General features: G+C 44.7%; 1 protein-coding gene across 1 annotated transcript; it reads right to left on the bottom strand.

The window, feature by feature from the left end:
- Positions 1 to 5,769: 5,769 nt before the first annotated feature.
- Positions 5,770 to 21,214, bottom strand: metrnla (meteorin like, glial cell differentiation regulator a). The gene is made up of 4 exons (XM_014194489.3): positions 20,827 to 21,214; positions 13,308 to 13,720; positions 7,369 to 7,428; positions 5,770 to 6,753 (listed from the first exon to the last, which is right to left on the bottom strand). Exons 1-4 carry the CDS (start codon positions 20,922 to 20,924, stop codon positions 6,428 to 6,430), a joined length of 897 nt encoding a protein of 298 aa, XP_014049964.1. The 5' UTR covers positions 20,925 to 21,214; the 3' UTR covers positions 5,770 to 6,427.
- Positions 21,215 to 23,043: the final 1,829 nt, after the last annotated feature.

The following is a 23,043-nucleotide window of genomic DNA, read 5'->3' as shown; positions in this document are numbered from 1 at the left end:
CACCCCCAACACCACAGGAACCAGGGGAGAGGAATACTGTCACCCCCAACACCACAGGAACCAGAGGAGAGGAATACTGCCACCCCCAACACCACAGGAACCAGAGGAGAGGAATACTGTCACCCCAACACCACAGGAACCAGAGGAGAGGAATACTGTCACCCCAACACCACAGGAACCAGGGGAGAGGAATACTGCCACCCCAACACCACAGGAACCAGAGGACAGGAATACTGCCACCCCAACACCACAGGAACCAGGGTAGAGGAATACTGCCACCCCAACACCACAGGAACCAGGGTAGAGGAATACTGCCACCCCAACACCACAGGAACCAGAGGAGAGGAATACTGTCACCCCCAACACCACAGGAACCAGAGGAGAGGAATACTGTCACCCCAACACCACAGGAACCAGGGGAGAGGAATACTGCCACCCCAACACCACAGGAACCAGGGGAGAGGAATACTGCCACCCCAACACCACAGGAACCAGAGGAGAGGAATACTGTCACCCCAACACCACAGGAACCAGGGGAGAGGAATACTGTCACCCCCAACACCACAGGAACCAGGGGAGAGGAATACTGCCACCCCCAACACCACAGGAACCAGAGGAGAGGAATACTGCCACCCCAACACCACAGGAACCAGAGGAGAGGAATACTGTCACCCCCAACACCACAGGAACCAGAGGAGAGGAAGAACACTCCCAACTCTCCATCTCTCTTTCTGTCTCTCTCTCTGTGTCTCTCTCTCTCCGTTTCTCTCTCTCCTTTTCTCTCTGTCTCTCTCTCTGTCTCTCTCTCTCCGTTTCTCTCTCTCCATCTCTCTCTCCATCTCTCTCTCTCCGTTTCTCTCTCTCCATTTCTCTCTCTCATTCTAACCAGTGATATGAATCTCCCCCAGAGTGACCAGTGTCTCCCAGCAGCCACAGTCTGAGGGAAACCTTGAATTAGGGATGTTTCATATGGGAGGGGAAGGGGGCATCAGTTCAAACCAGAAGACTGGAGCTAAATAACCAATCAGTTAGAAGATCTAGTGGCTCAATTCAAACCGGATCACTGAAGCCTTACAGATTGCCTGATAGAAATGTAAAAGTAGGAAATTACCGAGCCGACATATGCAGCATTCACGGTGAATACAGATTCCGCTAACGTTTAAATGTAAATCACACTGTAACGCTGAACATTAGTGATGCAAAGACACTGACCTGTCTGTTGTGAATAGAAGTTGAGCTCTGCACCGCCCTGCAAGGTGAGGAGGCTAAACATTCCTAACAGGAACAATGGAAGTCTTCAATAGGAAATGGCCATGAACACTGAAGTCTGTCTGTGGGCGTTCTAGGTTGGTTTTGTCCTTGATGATTTGGTTTGTGTAAATACAGTCACTTCACACAAGACAAACACGATGGTCCAGGGAATAAAACATTTTAATCACTGGAGAAAAATAAATAACATTTTTATAATTCACCAGCCTAGGGACATAATACAGACTGCAATTTATACTTCTATATTTTTATAAAATTAAAATAAAGAAGCAGGCATTAAATATATACATTTCTTTCATAAGAAACATCTTCAAAACTGTACATGAAGCTTTTCACAAAGCAGTTGGATCCTCTGTTTCAGAAATGTTCATCGTTCACATCTTCTACACATCAGTTCCAGAGAGGGTCTGCTACATTAGAAACCTCACATTGTCTGACTGTTGATGTACGTCTCAGAGAATGGAAGTCTGAGAACATTCCAATGGAACGTCAATGGAACAGTTTTAGAACATTCCAGAATGGTCTTAGAACATTCTGGAACAGGTTTAGAACATTCCACAACAACAACAAAGTTGGCTTTGAGAAATTAGTCCAACAGTCGCAATGCTGCTTGGCAACATTCAGGAGCACCAGAGCAGGAAGACAGTAGGATCAGAAGGTATCTATGTGTCTTGGCCAGTCTGTCTGTCCATCTGTCTGTCTGTCTGCACCCCTCTGTGGAGAGAGAAGAAGGGATGAGCCACAGGCCAAAAGAAAGGCAGACAGCTGTAGTATACCATGTCCAGCAAGAGACAAAATGGATGCCTTTACTCTTTTGTCATACAAGAGTTACTGTCACAGACTTACTATCAACTCTAGCACTTTCTCTAGCACTTTACAGCTTCAACTACCTCAATAACAGACACACACAAGGCCAGTCATTGGCACCAGGCACGTGCTCGACACATACAGGAAGTGGGCTGTGGCCCGCAGGGAGGCATGTGCTGTAATTAACTTCATGTTTCCCAGATGGTTGTTTATTTACCCAGCAGCCCCAGCAGGCAGGCAGAACAGGAGTATAACAGGCAGCCCAAGCAGGCCGACAGGCAGGCAGCAGAAAGTCAGTCTCCTGTTATGGACTCGGTCGGCCTGAGGTACAGGACAGGGGCTACTCATTAAACAGGCCTGGTGCTGGGAGAGGATGTGTGGGGTAGGGGGAGGACAGGAGAGTTGAGGGGGAGGACGGGGTGTGAGGGGGAGGACGGGGTGTGAGGGGGAGGACGGGGTGTGAGGGGGAGGACGGGGTGTGAGGGGGAGGCCGGGTGTGAGGGGGAGGATGGGGTGTGAGGGGGAGGAAGGGGTGTGAGGGGGAGGACGGGGTGTGAGGGGGAGGAAGGGGTGTGAGGGGGAGGACGGGGTGTGAGGGGGAGGACGGGGTGTGAGGGGGAGGACGGGGTGTGAGGGGGAGGACGGGTGTGAGGGGGAGGACGGGGTGTGAGGAGGAGGATGGAAGAGGTGGCTGCCTCAGGAGGTACTTCTCAGAGGCTACAGAAACCATCCCCAACACACCCTGCTTGACACACCACCCCCAACACTCCTAAACCAAAGAGAGCCAGGTGAGCAGAATGAGGAAAGGCAAAGCTGCTACATCTCTGACCTGGTCTGGCTGGCTGACTGGCTGCATATGGTGTCTTTCTACAAGGTCCACTGGGAACAGAGATTTATGATGCTGACCTCATGTTCACATGGTTAAAGTTGTACTCAGTAGTCTGGACAGATAACAACAACATAGGACAGTTCTACCACCAGGACAGATAACAACAACACAGGACAGTTCTATCACCTGGACAGATAACAACAACACAGGACAGTTCTATCACCTGGACAGATAACAACAACACAGGACAGTTCTATCACCTGGACAGATAACAACAACACAGGACAGTTCTATCACCTGGACAGATAACAACAACACAGGACAGTTCTACCACCTGGACAGATAACAACAACACAGGACAGTTCTACCACCTGGACAGATAACAACAACACAGGACAGTTCTATCACCTGGACAGATAACAACAACACAGGACAGTTCTACCACCTGGACAGATAACAACAACACAGGACAGTTCTACCACCTGGACAGATAACAACAACACAGGACAGTTCTACCACCTGGACAGATAACAACAACACAGGACAGTTCTACCACCTGGACAGATAACAACAACACAGGACAGTTCTATCACCTGGACACATAACAACAACACAGGACAGTTCTACCACCTGGACAGATAACAACAACACAGGACAGTTCTACCACCTGGACAGATAACAACAACACAGGACTGTTCTATCACCTGGACAGATAACAACAACACAGGACAGTTCTATCACCTGGACAGATAACAACAACACAGGACAGTTCTATCACCTTCATATTTAATGCATCTCCCTGATATGGTATCGCTGCTTTAGGGGCCTCAGTCGTTCCTTTACAGCACAACAGGAGCCTAATAGCCAGTAAGTGACGTTATCTAAAGGGCAATTCTACGGTAACAGAGACTCAGATTTTTCACTTCAAATGTATGCCAAACAAAAACCTTTGATTTTGAAGTTTAACAAACCATACAACTCTGTGTACAAGGGCTACTTTTAACAATTTACCTCTGAAGGTAACCCAGTACTGGTTAAGAAAAATGGTATCAAAGTAGTTTTGTGCCAACAGTAAAAAGGGGTTTAAGGCGCATTATGTAGACAGAAATCACTCCACCAATTCCTGGTTGCAAAAATCTTAGTTTTCCTAATTTCAGTTTGTGACAAAACATGCAAGTATATTGTAGAAAATCATTATATATCAAATCAAATCAAATTTTATTGGTCACATACACATGGTTAGCAGAAGTTAATGCGAGTGTAGCGAAATGCTTGTGCTTCTAGTTCCGACAGTGCAGTAATATCTAACAAGTAATCTAACAATTTCACAACTACCTTATACACACAAGTGTAAAGGAATGAATAAGAATATGTACATATAAATATATGGATGAGCGATGGCCGAACGGCATAGCAAGATGCAGTAGATGGTATAGAGTACAGTATATACATATGAGATGAGTAATGTAGGGTATGTAAACATTATATAAAGTGGCATTGTTTAAAGTGACTAGTGATACATTTATTAGATCCAATATTCCCATTATTAAAGTGGCTTGAGTTGAGTTAGTATGTTGGCAGCAGCCACTCAATGTTAGTGATGGCTGTTTAACAGTCTGATGGCCTTGAGATAGAAGCTGTTTTTCAGTCTCTCGGTCCCAGCTTTGATGCACCTGTACTGACCTCACCTTCTGGATGATAGCAGGGTGAACAGGCAGTGGCTCGGGTGGTTGTTTGTTGTCCTTGATGATCTTTTTGGCCTTCCTGTGACATCGGGTGGTGTAGGTGTCCTGGAGGGCAGGTAGTTTGTCCCCGGTGATGCGTTGTGCAGACCTCACTACCCTCTGGAGAGCCTTACGGTTGTGGGCAGAGCAGTTGCCATACCAGGCGGTGATACAGCCCGACAGGATGCTCTTGTACCATCCAAACTGCTGTGAAATATATTTTCCATAACCAAAAATATTGTATTTTCAGCTGGTGTACAAAACCGAAAGTAAAAGACGCAAAAAACTAAACTTAAGAACTGGAAGCACTGCAATAGCACACATAGAACATATCTACAGCTTCTTAGACTTGCTTTCAATGACAGATCTATAACTACATTTCTATGTGAATTTGTTCAAGTCACCCGGAAAGATACATATTGCAGCTTTAACTGTGTCCATTTTTTTTTTTTTACAAATATTTCCTGAGCTTTCCTAGATACACCACAGAAACTTAAATTGTATTCCTTATGATTTATTTTTTGACTGTCTGATTTGACATTTATGTGTTATTCAATATGTTTCTATGGGCTATAGTAGTAAAGGCCAAATTAAATATTTTGTCAATAAAAAATTATATATTGTTGATACCTACAGTGGTCTTACAATTGAAAATCAAATAGGTAAATGATCCTACCCCCCAAAGGCTTAGACGTCTAGTGGTTAAAGTTCATTTCCTACTGAGCAGACATAAGCAGTGTTTACCGTGAATGCAGTCTCCGCTAACTCGGGAACATTGCGTTTCAATTTTAATCACACTGTAACGCTGAACTTCAGCGAAACAGATTGAATCCAGCCCCTAATGTGATCAGTGTCTACTACTGTTCACTGATTTAACCTCTACTCATGTAAACACACTGACCTTAATTGTGAGTAGACATGTAACTGCACCGCCCTGCAAGGTGAGGAGGCTAAACATTCCTAACAGGAACAATGAAAGTCTTCAATAGGAAATGGCCATGAACACTGAAGTCTGTCTGTGGGCGTTCTAGGTTGGTTTTGTCCTTGATGATTTGGTTTGTGTAAATATATATATATATTCACTTCACACACACCCACAAAAAACCTGTGCACACACACACTAAAACACACAACGCGATGTTCCAAGGAATAAAACTTTTAATCACACACAAAAAAGGGGGTTTATAATTCAACAGCCTGAAGACATAATAAAGACTGTAAATTGCACTTATACATTTTCATAAAAACAAAATAAATCACAAATAAAAAGCAGGCTTTTAATGTATACATTTCTTTCATAAGAAACATCTTCAAAACTGTACATGAAGCTTTTCACAAAGCAGTTGGATCCTCTGTTTCAGAAATGTTCATCGTTCACATCTTCTACACATCAGTTCCAGAGAGGGTCTGCTACATTAGAAACCTCACATCGTCTGACTGTTGATGTACGTCTCAGAGAATGGAAGTCTGAGAACATTCCAATGGAACGTCAACAGTTTTAGAACATTCCAGAACGGTCTTAGAACATTCCGGAACAGGCTATGAACATTCCACAACAACAACAACGTTGGCTTTGAGAAATTAGTCCAACAGTTGCAATGCTGCTTGGCAACATTCAGGAGCACCAGAGCAGGAAGACAGTAGGATCAGAAGGTATCTGTGTGTTGGCCAGTCTGTCTGTCCATCTGTCTGTCTGCCCCCCTCTCAGTTAGTGTCCACGTTAGGCTCAGACCTGGGTCTGCTGTCCATTCCGGAAGAGGCCTGTTGTTGTGGGTGTGGCCAGGTAGCTCCCTGACACTCAGTCTGTGTCCACATGACAGGGGTTAGTCCCACTCTGCTCTGCCTCCTGGTACAGTCTGAGGAAGTCCTTGTATCTCGGGGCACACCCCATCCAGGCCTCCCCGAACCTTACGCTCCCCGTGAACAGGAAGTCTCCGTCCCCCTTCCCCGGGCCGGGCCTCACCCCACACTGCCTGGGCATCCTCACCCTGCCTGTCCACCTCCTCACTCTCACTCCCCCTGACACAAACACCTTAGTCTTCTGTCTGTACAGGCGGCTTATCGCCACGGTGACCGACAACTGCTCCGTCTCCTGCTCCACCCCCTGGATGGTGCCCCTCCCCACTGCAGAGAGGAGGAGAGGAGAGTGATAATATATGTTAGAATACTACAGTACAGTATACTGATACAGTATAACAAATACTACAGCACAGTATACTTATAAAGTATAAAGTATAACAAATACTACAGTATACTGATACATTATAACAAATACTACAGCACAGTATATTGATACAGTATAACAAATACTACAGTATACTGATACATTATAACAAATACTACAGCCCAGTATACTTATAAAGTATAAAGTATAACAAATACTACAGTATACTGATACATTATAACAAATACTACAGTACAGTATACTGATACAGTATAACAAATACTACAGCACAGTATAAAGATACAGTATAAAGTATAACAAATACTACAGTACAATACAAACTCTGCCATAACCACAAGAGTAACATTTCACATTTAAAGGTTAAAGGTTGTAACTTTGTGTGCAACCCAACCAAATGCACATAGAAATATGAGTTAAAGATCTGTCATTCTCATTGAAAGCAAGTGTAATAAGCAGTAGATCAGTTAGCAACCAGAAAACTGTCGTTTTAACCTACTGTACCTTTAATAAGTATACATAAAAGGATGCATAAAGGGTTTGTAAATTGTTCTTACCAAAGTCGCTGGTGCAGACTGCTAACAGCACCTCAGCATCACTGCAGGGCTGACAGGGAGCTGTGGAGAGAGAAGAGACAGAGAAGGATGAGTCCCGGGACAAAAGACAGAGAGAGAGAGAAAGAAGAGATGAGCTGCAGGACAAAAGACAGACAGTTCTACCAGGGATCAAAGTGAGGCCTTCATTATTTAATGTCATACAACCCTATCAAAAAGTAGCCATCAACTCTAGCACTTAACTTCCAACTACTTCAAAAAACAGTCACACAGCAGGTCATTGAAGACACGTGCCGCACACGCACAGGAAGTGGGCTGTGGCCCGTAGGGAGGCACGTGCTGTAATTCATTTCAGCTCTCCCAGATGGTTGCTTATTTACCCAGCAGCCCAGGCAGAACAGGCAGGCCAACAGGGAGGCAGTAGGACGGGAGTCTCCTGTCATGGACTATGACTTTATACCAAACAGAGAGGGCCTGGTCCTGTCTGTCTGTCTGTCTGTCTGTCTGTCTGTCTGTCTGTCTGTCTGTCTGTCTGTCTGTCTGTCTGTCTGTCTGTCTGTCTGTCTGAGGTACAGGACAGGGGCTACTCATTAAACAGGCCTGGTGCTGGGGGAGGATGTGTGGGGTAGGGGGAGGATGGGGTGTGTGGGGGAGGATGGGAGAGGTGAGGGGGAGGATGGGGTGTGAGGGGGAGGGAGGATGGGGGAAGTGAGGGGAAGAAATGGGGGAGGTGAGGGGAGGACAGGTGTGAGGGGGAGGTGGCTGCCCCAGGAGGCACCTCACAGGCTACAGAAACCACCCCCCCAACACACCCTGCCTGACACTCCAAAACCAATGACAACCAGATGCCCAGGATGAGGAAAGACAAGGCTAAGCTGACCTGGTCTGGCTGGCTGGCTGGCTGGCTGCACATGGTGTCTTTCTACAAAGTCCACTGGGAACAGACGTTTACGATGTTGACCTCATGTTCACATAGTTGTAGGCCTGGTTTTGACCTCATGTAAACATGGTTACAGGCCTGGTTTTGACCTCATGTAAACATGGTTACAGGCCTGGTTTTGACCTCATGTAAACATGGTTACAGGCCTGGTTTTGACCTCATGTAAACATGGTTACAGGCCTGGTTTTGACCTCATGTAAACATGGTTACAGGCCTGGTTTTGACCTCATGTAAACATGGTTACAGGCCTGGCTTTGACCTCATGTAAACATGGTTACAGGCCTGGCTTTGACCTCATGTAAACATGGTTACAGGCCTGGTTTTGACCTCATGTAAACATGGTTACAGGCCTGGTTTTGACCTCATGTAAACATGGTTACAGGCCTGGTTTTGACCTCATGTAAACATGGTTACAGGCCTGGTTTTGACCTCATGTAAACATGGTTACAGACCTGGTTTTGACCTCATGTAAACATGGTTACAGGCCTGGTTTTGACCTCATGTAAACATGGTTACAGGCCTGGTTTTGACCTCATGTAAACATGGTTACAGGCCTGGTTTTGACCTCATGTAAACATGGTTACAGGCCTGGTTTTGACCTCATGTAAACATGGTTACAGGCCTGGTTTTGACCTCATGTAAACATGGTTACAGGCCTGGTTTTGACCTCATGTAAACATGGTTACAGGCCTGGTTTTGACCTCATGTAAACATGGTTACAGGCCTGGTTTTGACCTCATGTAAACATGGTTACAGGCCTGGTTTTGACCTCATGTAAACATGGTTACAGGCCTGGTTTTGACCTCATGTAAACATGGTTACAGGCCTGGTTTTGACCTCATGTAAACATGGTTACAGGCCTGGCTTTGACCTCATGTAAACATGGTTACAGGCCTGGCTTTGACCTCATGTAAACATGGTTACAGACCTGGTTTTGACCTCATGTAAACATGGTTACAGGCCTGGTTTTGACCTCATGTAAACATGGTTACAGGCCTGGCTTTGACCTCATGTAAACATGGTTACAGGCCTGGCTTTGACCTCATGTAAACATGGTTACAGACCTGGTTTTGACCTCATGTAAACATGGTTACAGGCCTGGTTTTGACCTCATGTAAACATGGTTACAGGCCTGGTTTTGACCTCATGTAAACATGGTTACAGGCCTGGTTTTGACCTCATGTAAACATGGTTACGGCCTGGTTTTGACCACATGTAAACATGGTTACAGGCCTGGTTTTGACCTCATGTAAACATGGTTACAGGCCTGGCTTTGACCTCATGTAAACATGGTTACAGGCCTGGCTTTGACCTCATGTAAACATGGTTACAGGCCTGGCTTTGACCTCATGTAAACATGGTTACAGGCCTGGTTTTGACCTCATGTAAACATGGTTACAGGCCTGGTTTTGACCTCATGTAAATATGGTTACAGGCCTGGTTTTGACCTCATGTAAACATGGTTACAGACCTGGTTTTGACCTCATGTAAACATGGTTACAGGCCTGGCTTTGACCTCATGTAAACATGGTTACAGACCTGGTTTTGACCTCATGTAAACATGGTTACAGGCCTGGTTTTGACCTCATGTAAACATGGTTACAGGCCTGGTTTTGACCTCATGTAAACATGGTTACAGGCCTGGTTTTGACCTCATGTAAACATGGTTACAGGCCTGGTTTTGACCTCATGTAAACATGGTTACAGGCCTGGTTTTGACCTCATGTAAACATGGTTGTAAACATGCTTATAGACCTGGTTGTGACCTCATGTAAACAGAAGGGAAAGAGAGAGGGAGCGTTTAGAGGGTGGGGTAGTGGTCCGGTTATCCTCAATACTGACTGACTGGCTGGCTGACTGACTGGCTGGCTGGCTGACTGGCTGGCTGGCTGACTGGCTGGCTGTGTATTCTGTCTGTTAGCCCAAGTGGACTAAACACTTCCTCTCTCTCACAGGGCTGAGAACAACTCTCTATTCAAACAGTCCCAGTGAAATAATATCAAGAACACATTCTAATTCAAGGATTCACATGAACAGATATATCTGTTACATTCAGATATAAAAATGGTAACACTTTACATACTGGATAAAAACGAATGATTAGCAGTCTTTAAAGTACTTACAAGCCCTATATAAAGTAGACCTTGGTGTTACTGAAACGAGAGCCCCCATCTCTACAGCCCTGCGCTGCTCTGCCACCTCTGACCTGTCCACAAACCACTTACAGACGAGACCATGACCCTGAGGCATGTTTCCAGACAGCGAGATTATTTTTTAGACAGGTTTGTCTGAAGTCCAGATTGAGGTCACTGAGGAGGGGGTGAGGGGAGGGTGAGTTGAAGAGGCGTTGAGGGGAGGGTGAGGAGGGGTCAGAGGTTACCCAGCCACAGGCTCAGGGGCTTAGGAACAGCTGGAGAGGAGGGTGACATCAGAGTACCGACCTCACACCCCTCGTCCCCAGGGCAACGAGTAGGGAGCAGGGCCTTTAATGAGAGGAATGAGGCTGCCACCATAGCATCAGAGAACCTCTAGGATATGGTGCACCACAGGCTCCAAACCCTGACCCTGGGATCTATCCCAAATGGCACCCTATTCCCTTTATACTGCACTACTTTCACCAGGCCCTTAGGGGATAGGTTGCCATTTGCAAGGCAGCTCCAGTTGTTGAAGCTATTGAATATCAAAAATGATTTGGAATAGTTTTTCTTGTAAATACAGATCTACAAACGGAGATGTTTTCACCAGCAGATGGCTGCATTCAGTACAGAACTACGTCCTGACTACAGACACTAAGACAAAGAAAACCACTTCCTAGTCAGTCAATTAAACTGTCAGCTGAATGGCCAGTTGACCCTCTGATCGACCTCCGTCTGGATAAGTCACCTGGAATAGTCAGGATATGGTGCCTAATGTCATTGAAACAAAACTTAAAGGGATAGGTCACCAAAATGACAACATTAGTTAGATGGTTCCTTTCCTTGAACGTAGTCTCTGGGCCAACCAGGAGAGTCTGATCCACTGTTAGGATTTGTCTACTTAGCCACTGCCATCAACTGCCATCAAAGGGGAAGTTGAGGATTTTACACCTTGATGCTAGCTGGTTCCTCACTCTGAAAGTAGTCTGTGGACCAGGTGAAACTAGCATCCATGGTTCAGTTGTCTGTCATCAGCCACTACAAACTTCAGTTAACTTTAGGCAAAGAGTTTCTAAACTAGCAACATCGCAAGACTTCCGGGCATGCTTGTGAAACAGACCAAACAGACCAGGTTTGGGGTTTGGGGTTCGAGAAGTCAATGAGAAGTTCATTTTGTGGTTTTGTTTCTCTAAATCTAAAGGCACAACCTAGACTGGAGACAATGTCTTAAATAGTTGAACATGTTATTACTCCAACGTTGTGAAAGTGACAAACTGACACACTTTCATTGGTCAAAAACAACTTTATATCAAAGGAGTGCCTAGATAGTTTGTGTGTGTGTTGGTATTGATATGTAGGCTGTGTGTATTGGTATTGATATGTAGGCTGTGTGTATTGGTATTGATATGTAGGCTGTGTGTTTGGTATTGATATCGTGTGTGTATTGATATGTAGGCTGTGTGTATTGGTATTGATATGTAGGCTGCGTGTATTGGTATTGACATGTAGGCTGCGTGTATTGATATGTAGGCTGTGTGTGTTGGTATTGATATGTAGGCTGCGTGTGTTGGTATTGATATGTAGGCTGCGTGTGTTGGTATTGATATGTAGGCTGTGTGTGTTGGTATTGATATGTAGGCTGTGTGTGTTGGTATTGATATGTAGGCTGTGTGTGTTGGTATTGATATGTAGGCTGCGTGTGTTGGTATTGATATGTAGGCTGCGTGTGTTGGTATTGATATGTAGGCTGCGTGTATTGGTATTGATATGTAGGCTGCGTGTATTGGTATTGATATGTAGGCTGCGTGTGTTGGTATTGATATGTAGGCTGCGTGTGTTGGTATTGATATGTAGGCTGCGTGTATTGGTATTGATATGTAGGCTGTGTGTGTTGATATGTAGGCTGTGTGTATTGGTATGTAGGCTGCGTGTATTGGTATTGATATGTAGGCTGTGTGTATTGATATGTAGGCTGTGTGTATTGATATGTAGGCTGCGTGTGTTGGTATTGATATGTAGGCTGCGTGTATTGGTATTGATATGTAGGCTGCGTGTGTTGGTATTGATATGTAGGCTGCGTGTGTTGGTATTGATATGTAGGCTGCGTGTGTTGGTATTGATATGTAGGCTGCGTGTGTTGGTATTGATATGTAGGCTGCGTGTGTTGGTATTGATATGTAGGCTGCGTGTGTTGGTATTGATATCAAGGCTGTGTGTGTTGGTATTGATATGTAGGCTGTGTGTGTTGATATGTAGGCTGTGTGTGTTGGTATTGATATGTAGGCTGTGTGTGTTGGTATTGATATGTAGGCTGTGTGTGTTGGTATTGATGTCAAGGCTGTGTGTGTTGGTATTGATATGTAGGCTGTGTGTGTTGGTATTGATATGTAGGCTGTGTGTGTTGGTATTGATATCAAGGCTGTGTGTGTTGGTATTGATATCAAGGCTGTGTGTGTTGGTATTGATATGTAGGCTGTGTGTGTTTATTATTTTTTTTCTACACATGAGCTTCGATAGCCAACGTTGCCATGACATTGTGAATGCGAATTTCTACTGGAGAAGCAGTTTAAGCTTCATAATGTACCGTCTTTGCTTTAGCCATACTGAACTTCCCCTTTAATGACCAAAGCAACAACAATAAGAATGTATCTTACCAGACAGTGCTTTAGCCATACTGAACTTCCCCTTTAATGACCAAAGCAACAACAATAAGAATGTATCTTACCAGACAGTGCTTTAGCCATACTGAACTTCCCCTTTAATGACCAAAGCAACAACAATAAGAGTGTATCTTACCAGACAGTGCTTTAGCCATACTGAACTTCCCCTTTAATGACCAAAGCAACAACAATAAGAATGTATCTTACCAGACAGTGCTTGTGGCTCCATCCCAGTCAAGGCTCCAGCTCCAGCCCCGGTCCTCTCTGTAACCAGCTCATACTGGAACGAGGTGATCCTCTTACTGATGTCTCTGTGAGGTATGGCCTCTATGAACAGAGACCCCTCCTGGATGCTGAAGCAGGTCACCTTCCCCTGGGCCTGGTCCTGCTCCCTCAGCAGCAGGCGCAGCTTCCCGGCCCGGTCCAGGTAGATGTTAGCCCCGTGGGAGTCCCTAGAGGGCTTGATGCAGACGGAGAGACGCGCGGCTGCTGGGGACAGGGTGTTGGGCCTCAGGTTGACGATGACGGCCCCTGTAGGGTACAGCCAGTCGAGGGAACCCTGGGAACAACGTAGGTAGACCTGCTCCACATCACGGGTGTGGCCCTCATGGGTTAGACCACTGGAAGTGAAGGGGGGGGAGGGGGAGAGGTCAACAACACATCATACACAGAGACATGGTCACACTCCCAACACACTTGTGATAGGTGTGAAAGAATGATACATTTGGTCTGAAGAAAAACATTTTTGTTTTTTTTTGGGGGGGGGGGGGGGGAGAAATGCCAACCATGAACCACTGTCTGTGACTGCCTGTACAACAGTCTGAAAGGGTCTGTATGAATATAGAACAGAGCATAAGATAACCAGTCTTTCACCAGCCAGGGACTGAGCAAAAAAAAAAAAATAGGCCTATAACTTGGCAAAATAACAGAAAATGTCAGCTTTCTACTGGTAACCTTTTCTGAAATCCAGCGCAGCTTCAAAGGGAAATAGCAGCTCTTCACGTGATCATGTCCTGCCTCTGATCATACTCAACAGGCAGACTACAGACTGCAGCTCTGTGCTTCAAATGGAACCCTATTCCCTATATAGGGCTCTGGACTAAAGGAGTGCACTGTATAGGGAATAGTGGCTCGGGTCAAAACTAGTGGACTACATAGGGAATAGGCTAAGTGTGTGTGTTGCCTGGTGGTTTAATATCCTTAGACAAAGTGTTAAGACTCCTGCGGCTCCGTGCGCTGCACACGGCCGGCAGCATGACCAGTCACGAGCCGCCCTGCCTCGACATGGCTCAACTGACCTCAGCCCCAACACACCCGTCTATATGGCACATTGTTCCTTCTGGACTCAGTGCTCTGGCAACACACGACTGACTGCCTGGCAGGCTGCCTCAGGGTCGGAGAGAGGGGAGGGGGAGTCTAGAGACAGAAGTGGGTGAACGGAGAGGAGAGGGACAGACTCACAGGCTACATCCCAAATTGCACCCTATTCCCTATATAGTGCCATAGGCCCTGGTCAAAGGTAGTAAACTGTATAGGGAATACGATGCCATTTTGGACACAGTGGAGTTGACTTAGACAACCAACAGCAGCAACAGTAACCAGGCTGCCAGGAGCCTCTGCTGAATGCAGGTCAATCAGCCAAACCTCCCCTTGCTGCCGGGACAAAAGGACTGGAAGAGACTTGTCCGGGCAGCACTCTGGACAGGACCGACCCCTTGGCGCCAGACAGACAGACAGCACCACCAAACCACTCACTATACATACACACAGTGACAGTCAGTGTCTAAAAATGGAACCCTATTCCCTATTTAGTGCACTAGTCATGACCAGGGCCCATAACCCTATTCCCTATATAGTGCACTAGTCATGACCAGGGCCCATAACCCTATTCCCTATTTAGTGCACTAGTCATGACCAGGGCCCATAACCCTATTCCCTATTTAGTGCACTAGTCATGACCAGGGCCCACAAGGCTCTCTAAGGGAATAGGGAACCATTTGGGATGCTAACACAGAATGTAATGCATAATTGTTGAAGTCTTAGACTAGGCCCAAATCTGTCATTCATATAATTTATAATCTGAAGTCCTAGACTAGGCCCAAGTCTGTCGTTCATATAATTTATAATCTGAAGTCCTAGACTAGGCCCAAGTCTGTCATTCATAATCTGAAGTCCTAGACTAGGTCCAAGTCTGTCATTCATAATCTGAAGTCCTAGACTAGGCCCAAGTCTCTCATTCATAATCTGAAGTCCTAGACTAGGCCCAAATCTGTCATTCATAATCTGAAGTCCTAGACTAGGCCCAAGTCTGTCGTTCAAAGCCAAGCCAAGCTGTAAGGCAGGAAACTAGCAGTCTATTACCATATGGGCGCCATGCCAACAGCAACAGGCTGGTGGTTTGATGTTCTTGGTAGGAATGACCCAATTTAAAATGAAAACGAGATGGTGAAATATGAATAAGGCACATTGAAGTGAGGACCAGAGGAGGGCACATGTTGGTCATCATAACCCAACCAGCCTCTCCTCTCCTCTCCTCACCACATTCTCTTTAATTAACTCAGTTTAACTCTTCCACCGTTTCTAGTCTGCATGTAATTAGAAGAGATTAGCTGAGAGGAGAGGTAATGTGCAACAGATTCATTGGTACAGGCTCAAAGTAACTGCTTATTAAGACAACTCCTCAGCTGGCTTAGAAGGGGAAACCACTTTCTCTTCATGCCACTGCACTTCACCCAATTTCACCCACTAGGTTTTATTTATTTATTTAACCAGGTAGGCCAGTTGAGAACAAGTTCTCATTTACAACCGTGACCTGGCCAAGATAAAGCAAAGCAGTGCAACACAAACAGCACAGAGTTACACAAAAACAAATGTACAGTCAATAACACAATAGAAAAGTCTATATACAGTGTGTGCAAATTAAGTAAGATTAGGGAGGTAAGGCAATAAATAGGCCATAGTGGCGAAATAATTACAATTTAGCAATTAAACACTGGAGTGATAGATGAGCAGAAGATGAATGCGCAAGTAGAGATACTGGGGTGAAAAGGAGCAAAACAATAAATAACAATATGGGGATGAGGTAGTTGGGTAAGATATTTACAGATGGGCTATGTACAGGTGCAATGATCTGTAAGCTGCCTCCAGCTTCAGTGATTTTTGCAATTCGTTCCAGTCATTGGCAGCAGAGAACTGGAAGGAAAGGCGGCCAAAGTAGGAATTGGCTTTGGGGCTGATCAGTGAAATATACCTGCTGGAGCGTGTGCTACGGTTGGGTGTTGCTATGGTGACCAGTGAGCGGAGATAAGGTGGGGCTTTACCTAGCAAAGACTTACAGATGACCTGGAGCCAGTGGGTTTGGCGATGAATATGAAGCGAGGGCCAGCCAACGAGAGCATACAGGTCGCAGTGGTGGGTAGTATATGGGGCTTTGGTGACAAAACGGATGGCACTGTGATAGACTGCATCCAATTTGCTGAGTAGAGTGTTGGAGGCTATTTTGTAAATGACATCGCCGAAGTCAAGGATCGGTAGGATAGTCAGTTTTACGAGGGTATGTTTGGCAGCATGAGTGAAGGATGCTTTGTTGCGAAATAGGAAGCCAATTCTAGATTTAATTTTGGATTGGAGATGCTTAATGTGAGTCTGGAAGGAGAGTTTACAGTCTAACCAGACACCTAGGTATTTATAGTTGTCCACATATTCCGAACCGTCCAGAGTAGTGATGCTAGACCGGCGGGCAGGTGCGGGCAGTGATCGGTTGAAGAGCATGCATTTAGTTTTACTTGCATTTAAGAGCAGTTGGAGGCCATGGAAGGAGAGTTGTATGGCATTGAAGCTCGTCTGGAGGTTTGTTAACACAGTGTCCAAAGAAGGGCCAGAAGTATACAGAATGGTGTCGTCTGCGTAGAGGTGGATCAGAGAATCACCAGCAGCAAGAACGACATCATTGATGTATACAGAGAAAAGAGTCAGCCCGAGAATTGAACCCTGTGGCACCCCCATAGAGACTGCCAGAGGTCCGAACAACAGGCCATCCGATTTGACACACTGAACTGTGTCTGAGAAGTAGTTGGTGAACCAGGTGAGGCAGTCATTTGAGAAACCAAGGCTGTTGAGTCTAACAATAAGAATGCTGTGATTGACAGAGTTGAAAGCCTTGGCCAGGTCGACGAATATGGCTGCACAGTATTGTCCTTTATTGATGGTGGTTATGATATCGTTTAGGACCTTGAGTGTGGCTGAGGTGCACCCATGACCAGCTCGGAAACCAGATTGCGGAGAAGGTACAGTGGGATTCCAAATGGTCGGTGATTTGTTTGTTGATCTTGGCTTTCGAAGACCTTAGAAAGGCAGGGTAGGAGAGATATAGGTCTATAGCAGTTTGGGTTTAGGGTGTCTCCCCCTTTGAAGAGGGGGATGACCGCAGCAGCTTTCCAATCTTTAGGGATCTCAGACGATACGAAAGACAGGTTGAACAGGCTAGTAATATTGGCTGCAACAATTGCGGCGGATAATTTTAGAAAGAGAGGGTCCAGATTGTCTACCTCAGCTGATTTGTAGGGGTCCAGATTTCGCAGCTCTTTCAGAACATCAGCTATCTGGATTTGGATGAAGGAGAAGTTGGGGAGGTTTGGGCAAGTTGCTGTGGGGGGTGCAGAGCTGTTGACCGGGGTAGGGGTAGCCAGGTGGAAAGCATGACCAGCCGTAGAAAAATGCTTATTGAAATTCTCGATTATCGTTGTTTTATTGGTAGTGACAGTGTTGCAGTGGGAGGAGGTGCTCTGATTCTCCATGGACTTTACAGTGTCCCAGAACTTTTTGGAGTTTATGCTACAGGATGCAAATTTCTGTTTGAAAAAGCTAGCCTTAGTTTTCCTAACTGCCTGTGTATACTGGATGCATACAAGAGCTGTCAGGTCTGGAGTGAACCACAGGCTATATCTGTTATTAGTCAACTTTTTTTGGAATGGGCATGCTTATTTAAGATGGTGAGGAAAGCACTTTTAAAGAATAACCAGGCATCCTCTACTGACGGAATGAGGTCAATATCCTTCCAGGATACCCGGGCCAGGTCGATTAGAAAGGCCTGCTCGCTGAAGTGTTTTAGTGAGTGTTTGACAGAGTTGAGTGTCGGTAGTTTGACCGCTGACCCATTACGGATGCAGGCAATGTGGCAGTGATCGCTGAGATCTTGGTTGAAAACAGCAGAGGTGTATTTGGAGGGCAAGTTGGTTAGGATGATATCTATGAGGGTGTCCGTGTTTACGGATTTAGGGTTGTACCTGGTAGGTTCCATGATAATTTTTGTGATATTGAGGGCATCTAGCTCAATTTGTAGGACGGCCGGGGTGTTAAGCATATCCCAGTTTAGGTCACCTAACAGTACAAACTCTGAAGATAAATGGCGGGTGGTTCATTTACATATGGTGTCCATGGCAACAGCTGGGGGCTGAGGGGGGTCTATAACAAGCAGCAACAGTGAGAGACTTATTTCTGGAAAGGTGGATTTTTAAAAGTAGAAGCTCAAACTGTTTGGGCACAGACCTGGATAGCATGACCGAACTCTGCAGGCTAACTCCACCCCCTTTGGCAGTTCTATCTTGGTGGAAAACATTGTTGGGGATGGACATATCTGAATTTTTGGTGGCCTTCCTAAGCAAAGATTCAGACACGGCTAGGACATCAGGGTTGGCAGAGTGTGCTAAAGCAGTGAAAAAAACTAACTTAGGGAGGAGGCTTCTGATGTTAACATGCATGAAACCAAGTCTTTTACGGTAACAGAAGTCAACAAATGAGAGCGCCTGGGGAATAGATGTAGTACTGGGGGCTACAGGGCCTGGGTTAACCTCTACATCACCAGAGGAACAGAGGAGGAGTAGGATAAGGGTACGGCTAAAGGCTATAAGAACTGGTTGTCTAGTGCATTCTGAACAGAGAATAAAAGGAGCAGATTTATGGCGTGGTAGAATAGATTCAAGGCATAATGTACAGACAATGGTATGGTAGGATGTGAGTACAGTGGAGGTAAACCTATGCGTTGGGTGACGATGAGAGAGGTTTCGTCTCTGGAGGCATCAGTTAACCTAGGTGTGGTCTCCGCATGTGTGTGGAGTGGGACGAAAGAGCTATCTAAGGCATTTTGAGGGGGACTGAGGGCTCTACAGTGAAATAAAACAATAAAAACTAGCCAAGACAGCAGTAGACAAGGCATATTGACGTTAGAGAGAGGCATAAAGCAATCACAGGTGTTGATCAGGAGAGGTAAGACAACAACTGGTAAATGACGGAGAATGGGCAGAGCTGGTCAGTTAGGTACGTACAGGACCTGAGTTCCAGCCTGGGGCCAACAGGTAAACAAAATGAGATTGTCTGTAATAGATTATTTTTAACCCTCTAGATTGTCTGTAATACATGATTTTTAACCCACTAGATTGTCTGTAATAGATTATTTTTAACCCACTAGATTGTCTGTAATACATTATTTTTAACCCACTAGATTGTCTGTAATAGATTATTTATGATGACAAATAATGTTTTTACCTCTATAACATCAGCATTTATTTGTATTTATTTATTTAACTAGGCAAGTCAGTTAAGAACAAATTCTTATTGACAATGACGGCCTACCCCCAGCAGTAATTTAATACCTACATTGAGCATAATGTCATGTGTTGTCATGTGCTTCTGCCATGCTATGTTGTTGTCTTAGCTCTCTCTTTATGTACTGTTGTGTTGTTTCTCTTGATGTGATGTGTGTTTGGTCCTATATTTTTATTTAATTTATTTATATTTTAATCCCAACCCCGCAGGAGGCCTTTTGCCTTTTGGTAGGCCGTCATTGTAAATAAGAATTTGTTCTTCACTGACTTGCCTAGTTAAATAAAGGTTCAATAAAATAAATAAATAAAATATTAGAGGCATTAACAAAGTGTCAAACTTCATGAGGTGCCAAAATCAAGTACTAAAGCCTCTTACTATGTCACTATTTAAGCCATGGTGATGCTTCTAAAAAGAGTGACTAGAATTTTAGAACAAGTGAAGGGAAGTAAGAACCGAAAGGGAAAAGTTGCCTTGTGTGCTCAGTTGAGATGTAGAAATGTATACAAGGTAGCCTGTTATAGACGTTGTGAGGAGCCACCTCAAACTGTACTTTTACTGATGCTGGGTGGCTAGGCTATCACTGTGTTCATTCATGAAACAATGTAGACATTTCCACTTGATCATATCAACATTAAACGTGATCCTAAAAGTGGTCCTTATTAGAACGCTTCAGGTTGAAAAAAGGGTCAATTTCAGTTTAATGTGAATGCTTTAAAATATCATTTCATTTTAAAGTAATAATCTCAAAACCATGATCATGTTGTGAACATAAAATAAAGACAAAAACATCTCCGCGCTTGGAGTCCTTGACAGAAGTAGCATTCCTCAGACCTGACTCAAGGTGACCATTCAGTAAGAGGGAAACATTTGTGTAATTCACCTCTCTGGAGAGAATGGATAACACATTCTCTATTTAGTTTATTACATTATAACAATCTCTAAACCAGTCGGCCTTGGATAAAAACACTGACGCATTCACCGTTCTGTAACTTTCATTTCCACAAAACGAAGCATTCAAATCTAAATGGTAGCCTACAAATAGTTGGTCTGCACAGCTCCTCTTCAATTCGACCATTATGAGCAAGCAGTTCATGAAATAATGAAAGTTATAAAGAACTCTCACCTGCCCTTCCAACTACACTGGTCGCTGGAGTATTGAGAGAACGCTATCCGACACAGCAGGATAACCGATAACAAGTATGCTAAAGTCGGTGTCAGCATGTTTAATCCCACCGCAGTTGCTCCGAGCGCAACACTTTCCTTCTTCTCAACTAAAACAACCGAATCCACCCGCGTAACTCCAACGACATAACGTCCCCATCGGTTCTGGTCGTCTGTTGAAATGTCTTCGAATGTTGTTTTCTTCCCGTAAAAGCCAGTAGAACCGTGAAAAAAGCGTTAGTTCACTTAGAACCATCCACCATATCGTAACGTACATCGGCCAGGGGCTTCTTGAATTCCTCTAGTGGAAGTTCAGAGTGAATTTCTCTGCTCCGAGGTCTTCTCCACGTCACTCCCCTTCACCAAGCACGCCTGCGCAATGCATTCTCCGATAGATCTTGGAAGTATGTTTCTACAATTACAAAATCTCACCGAGGCTAGTATCTACTTACTAGAAATTGATAAATGATACATTCCGAAGTCTACAGTCGAAATAACCCACCGGTGAAAGTTTGGGTAAATTGACTGAGTAATCTGTGGTTCATTATCTCAAATTTTTCCTTTCCAAAAGTGCCCCTTATCATTCCAATTCCACTTGATATTTGTTGTCAGTCATTCGTTATGATGACATATGTGGGTACAACCATATTTTTGTTACATTTGATTGGCTGTCATAAATATATGTGGGTACAACTATATTGTTCTGTTACATTTGATGGGCTGTCATAAATATAGTCCTCTGGGAAGTTTTTCTTTTGAAACAAGATATAAGTGTTTTTCCACTGAACTACACACACACACACACACACACACACACACACACACACACACACACACACACACACACACACACACACACACACACACACACACACACACACACACACACACACACACACAATCATATATATTTTTTATCTGAAACCCGTTAGACAGGAAGCTACAGCTGTTTGAGACAAGGAAACTAGAGCTGTTTGAGACAAGAGAAGCTAGAGCTATTTGAGACAAGGGAAGCTAGAGCTGTTTGAGACAAGGGAAGCTAGAGCTGTTTGAGACAAGGGAAGCTAGAGCTGTTTGAGACAAGAGAAGCTAGAGCTATTTGAGACAAGGGAAGCTAGAGCTGTTTGAGACAAGGGAAGCTAGAGCTGTTTGAGACAAGAGAAGCTAGAGCTATTTGAGACAAGGGAAGCTAGAGCTGTTTGAGACAAGGAAGGCTAGAGCTGTTATAGACAGGCACTTTTAATCTCTGATTTCTTTGGACGTGTGTGTGTGTGTGTGTGTGTGTGTGTGTGTGTGTGTGTGTGTGTGTGTGTGTGTGTGTGTGTGTGTGTGTGTGTGTGTGTGTGTGTGTGTGTGTGTGTGTGTGTGTGTGTGTGTGTGTGTGTGTGTGTGTGTGTGTGTGTCCTCTATATTAATACAGTATTTGTATTGGTCTTGCTACATTGTTGCAGCATGTTGTCAGGGCATACTGACTAGACCCTAGCTGTTGTAATGTAACCATGATGCGTGTTGGGACACGCTGTCTGGGAGTCAACCCCACAACAATGACACCTGCCTCCACAGCCACACTGACACCTGTATAGCTTTAACAACTATTATGAATGTGTGAAACCGAGGTTAGAAAGAGTGAGAGACCGACATGTACAGTTGAAGTCGGAAGTTTACATACACTTTGGTTGGAGTCATTAAAACTAGTTTTTCAACCACTCCACAAATTTCTTGTTAACAAACTATACTTTTGGCATGTCGGTTAGGACATCTACTTTGTGCATGACCCAAGTCATTTTTCCAACAATTGTTTACAGACAGATTATTTCACTTATAATTCACTGTATCACAATTCCAGTGGGTCAGAAGTTTACATACACTAAGTTGACTGTGCCTTTAAACAGCTTGGAAAATTCCAGAAAATTATGTCATTGCTTTAGAAGCTTCTGATAGCCTAATTGACATCATTTGAGTGAATTGGAGGTGTACCTGTGGATGTATTTCAAGGCCTACCTTAAAACTCAGTTCCTCTTTGCTTGACATCATGGGAAAATCTAAAGAAATCAGCCAAGACCTCATGAAAGAAATTGTAGACCTCCACAAGTCTGGTTCATCCTTGGGAGCGATTTCCAAATGCCTGAAGGTACCACGTTCATCTGTATAAACAATAGTACGCAAGTATAAACACCAT

This window comes from Salmo salar, chromosome 03 (assembly GCF_965601325.2).
Source record: "Salmo salar chromosome 03, fSalSal1, whole genome shotgun sequence".
NCBI lineage: Eukaryota > Metazoa > Chordata > Actinopteri > Salmoniformes > Salmonidae > Salmo > Salmo salar.
The sequence above is the reverse complement of the archived record's forward strand: the minus strand, read 5'-3'. Positions and strand labels throughout refer to the sequence as shown.

Bases quoted from the DNA above. Each gene is read 5' to 3' on its own strand.
- metrnla (XM_014194489.3), bottom strand. From the start codon at position 20,924: ATGCTGACACCGACTTTAGCATACTTGTTATCGGTTATCCTGCTGTGT. The intron at 13,721-20,826 runs GTGAGAGTTCTT...CTTCACTTCCAG, and splicing joins CAGTGTAGTTGGAAGGGCAG to TGGTCTAACCCATGAGGGCC. The intron at 7,429-13,307 runs GTAAGATACATT...CTCTCTCCACAG, and splicing joins GGAGCCACAAGCACTGTCTG to CTCCCTGTCAGCCCTGCAGT.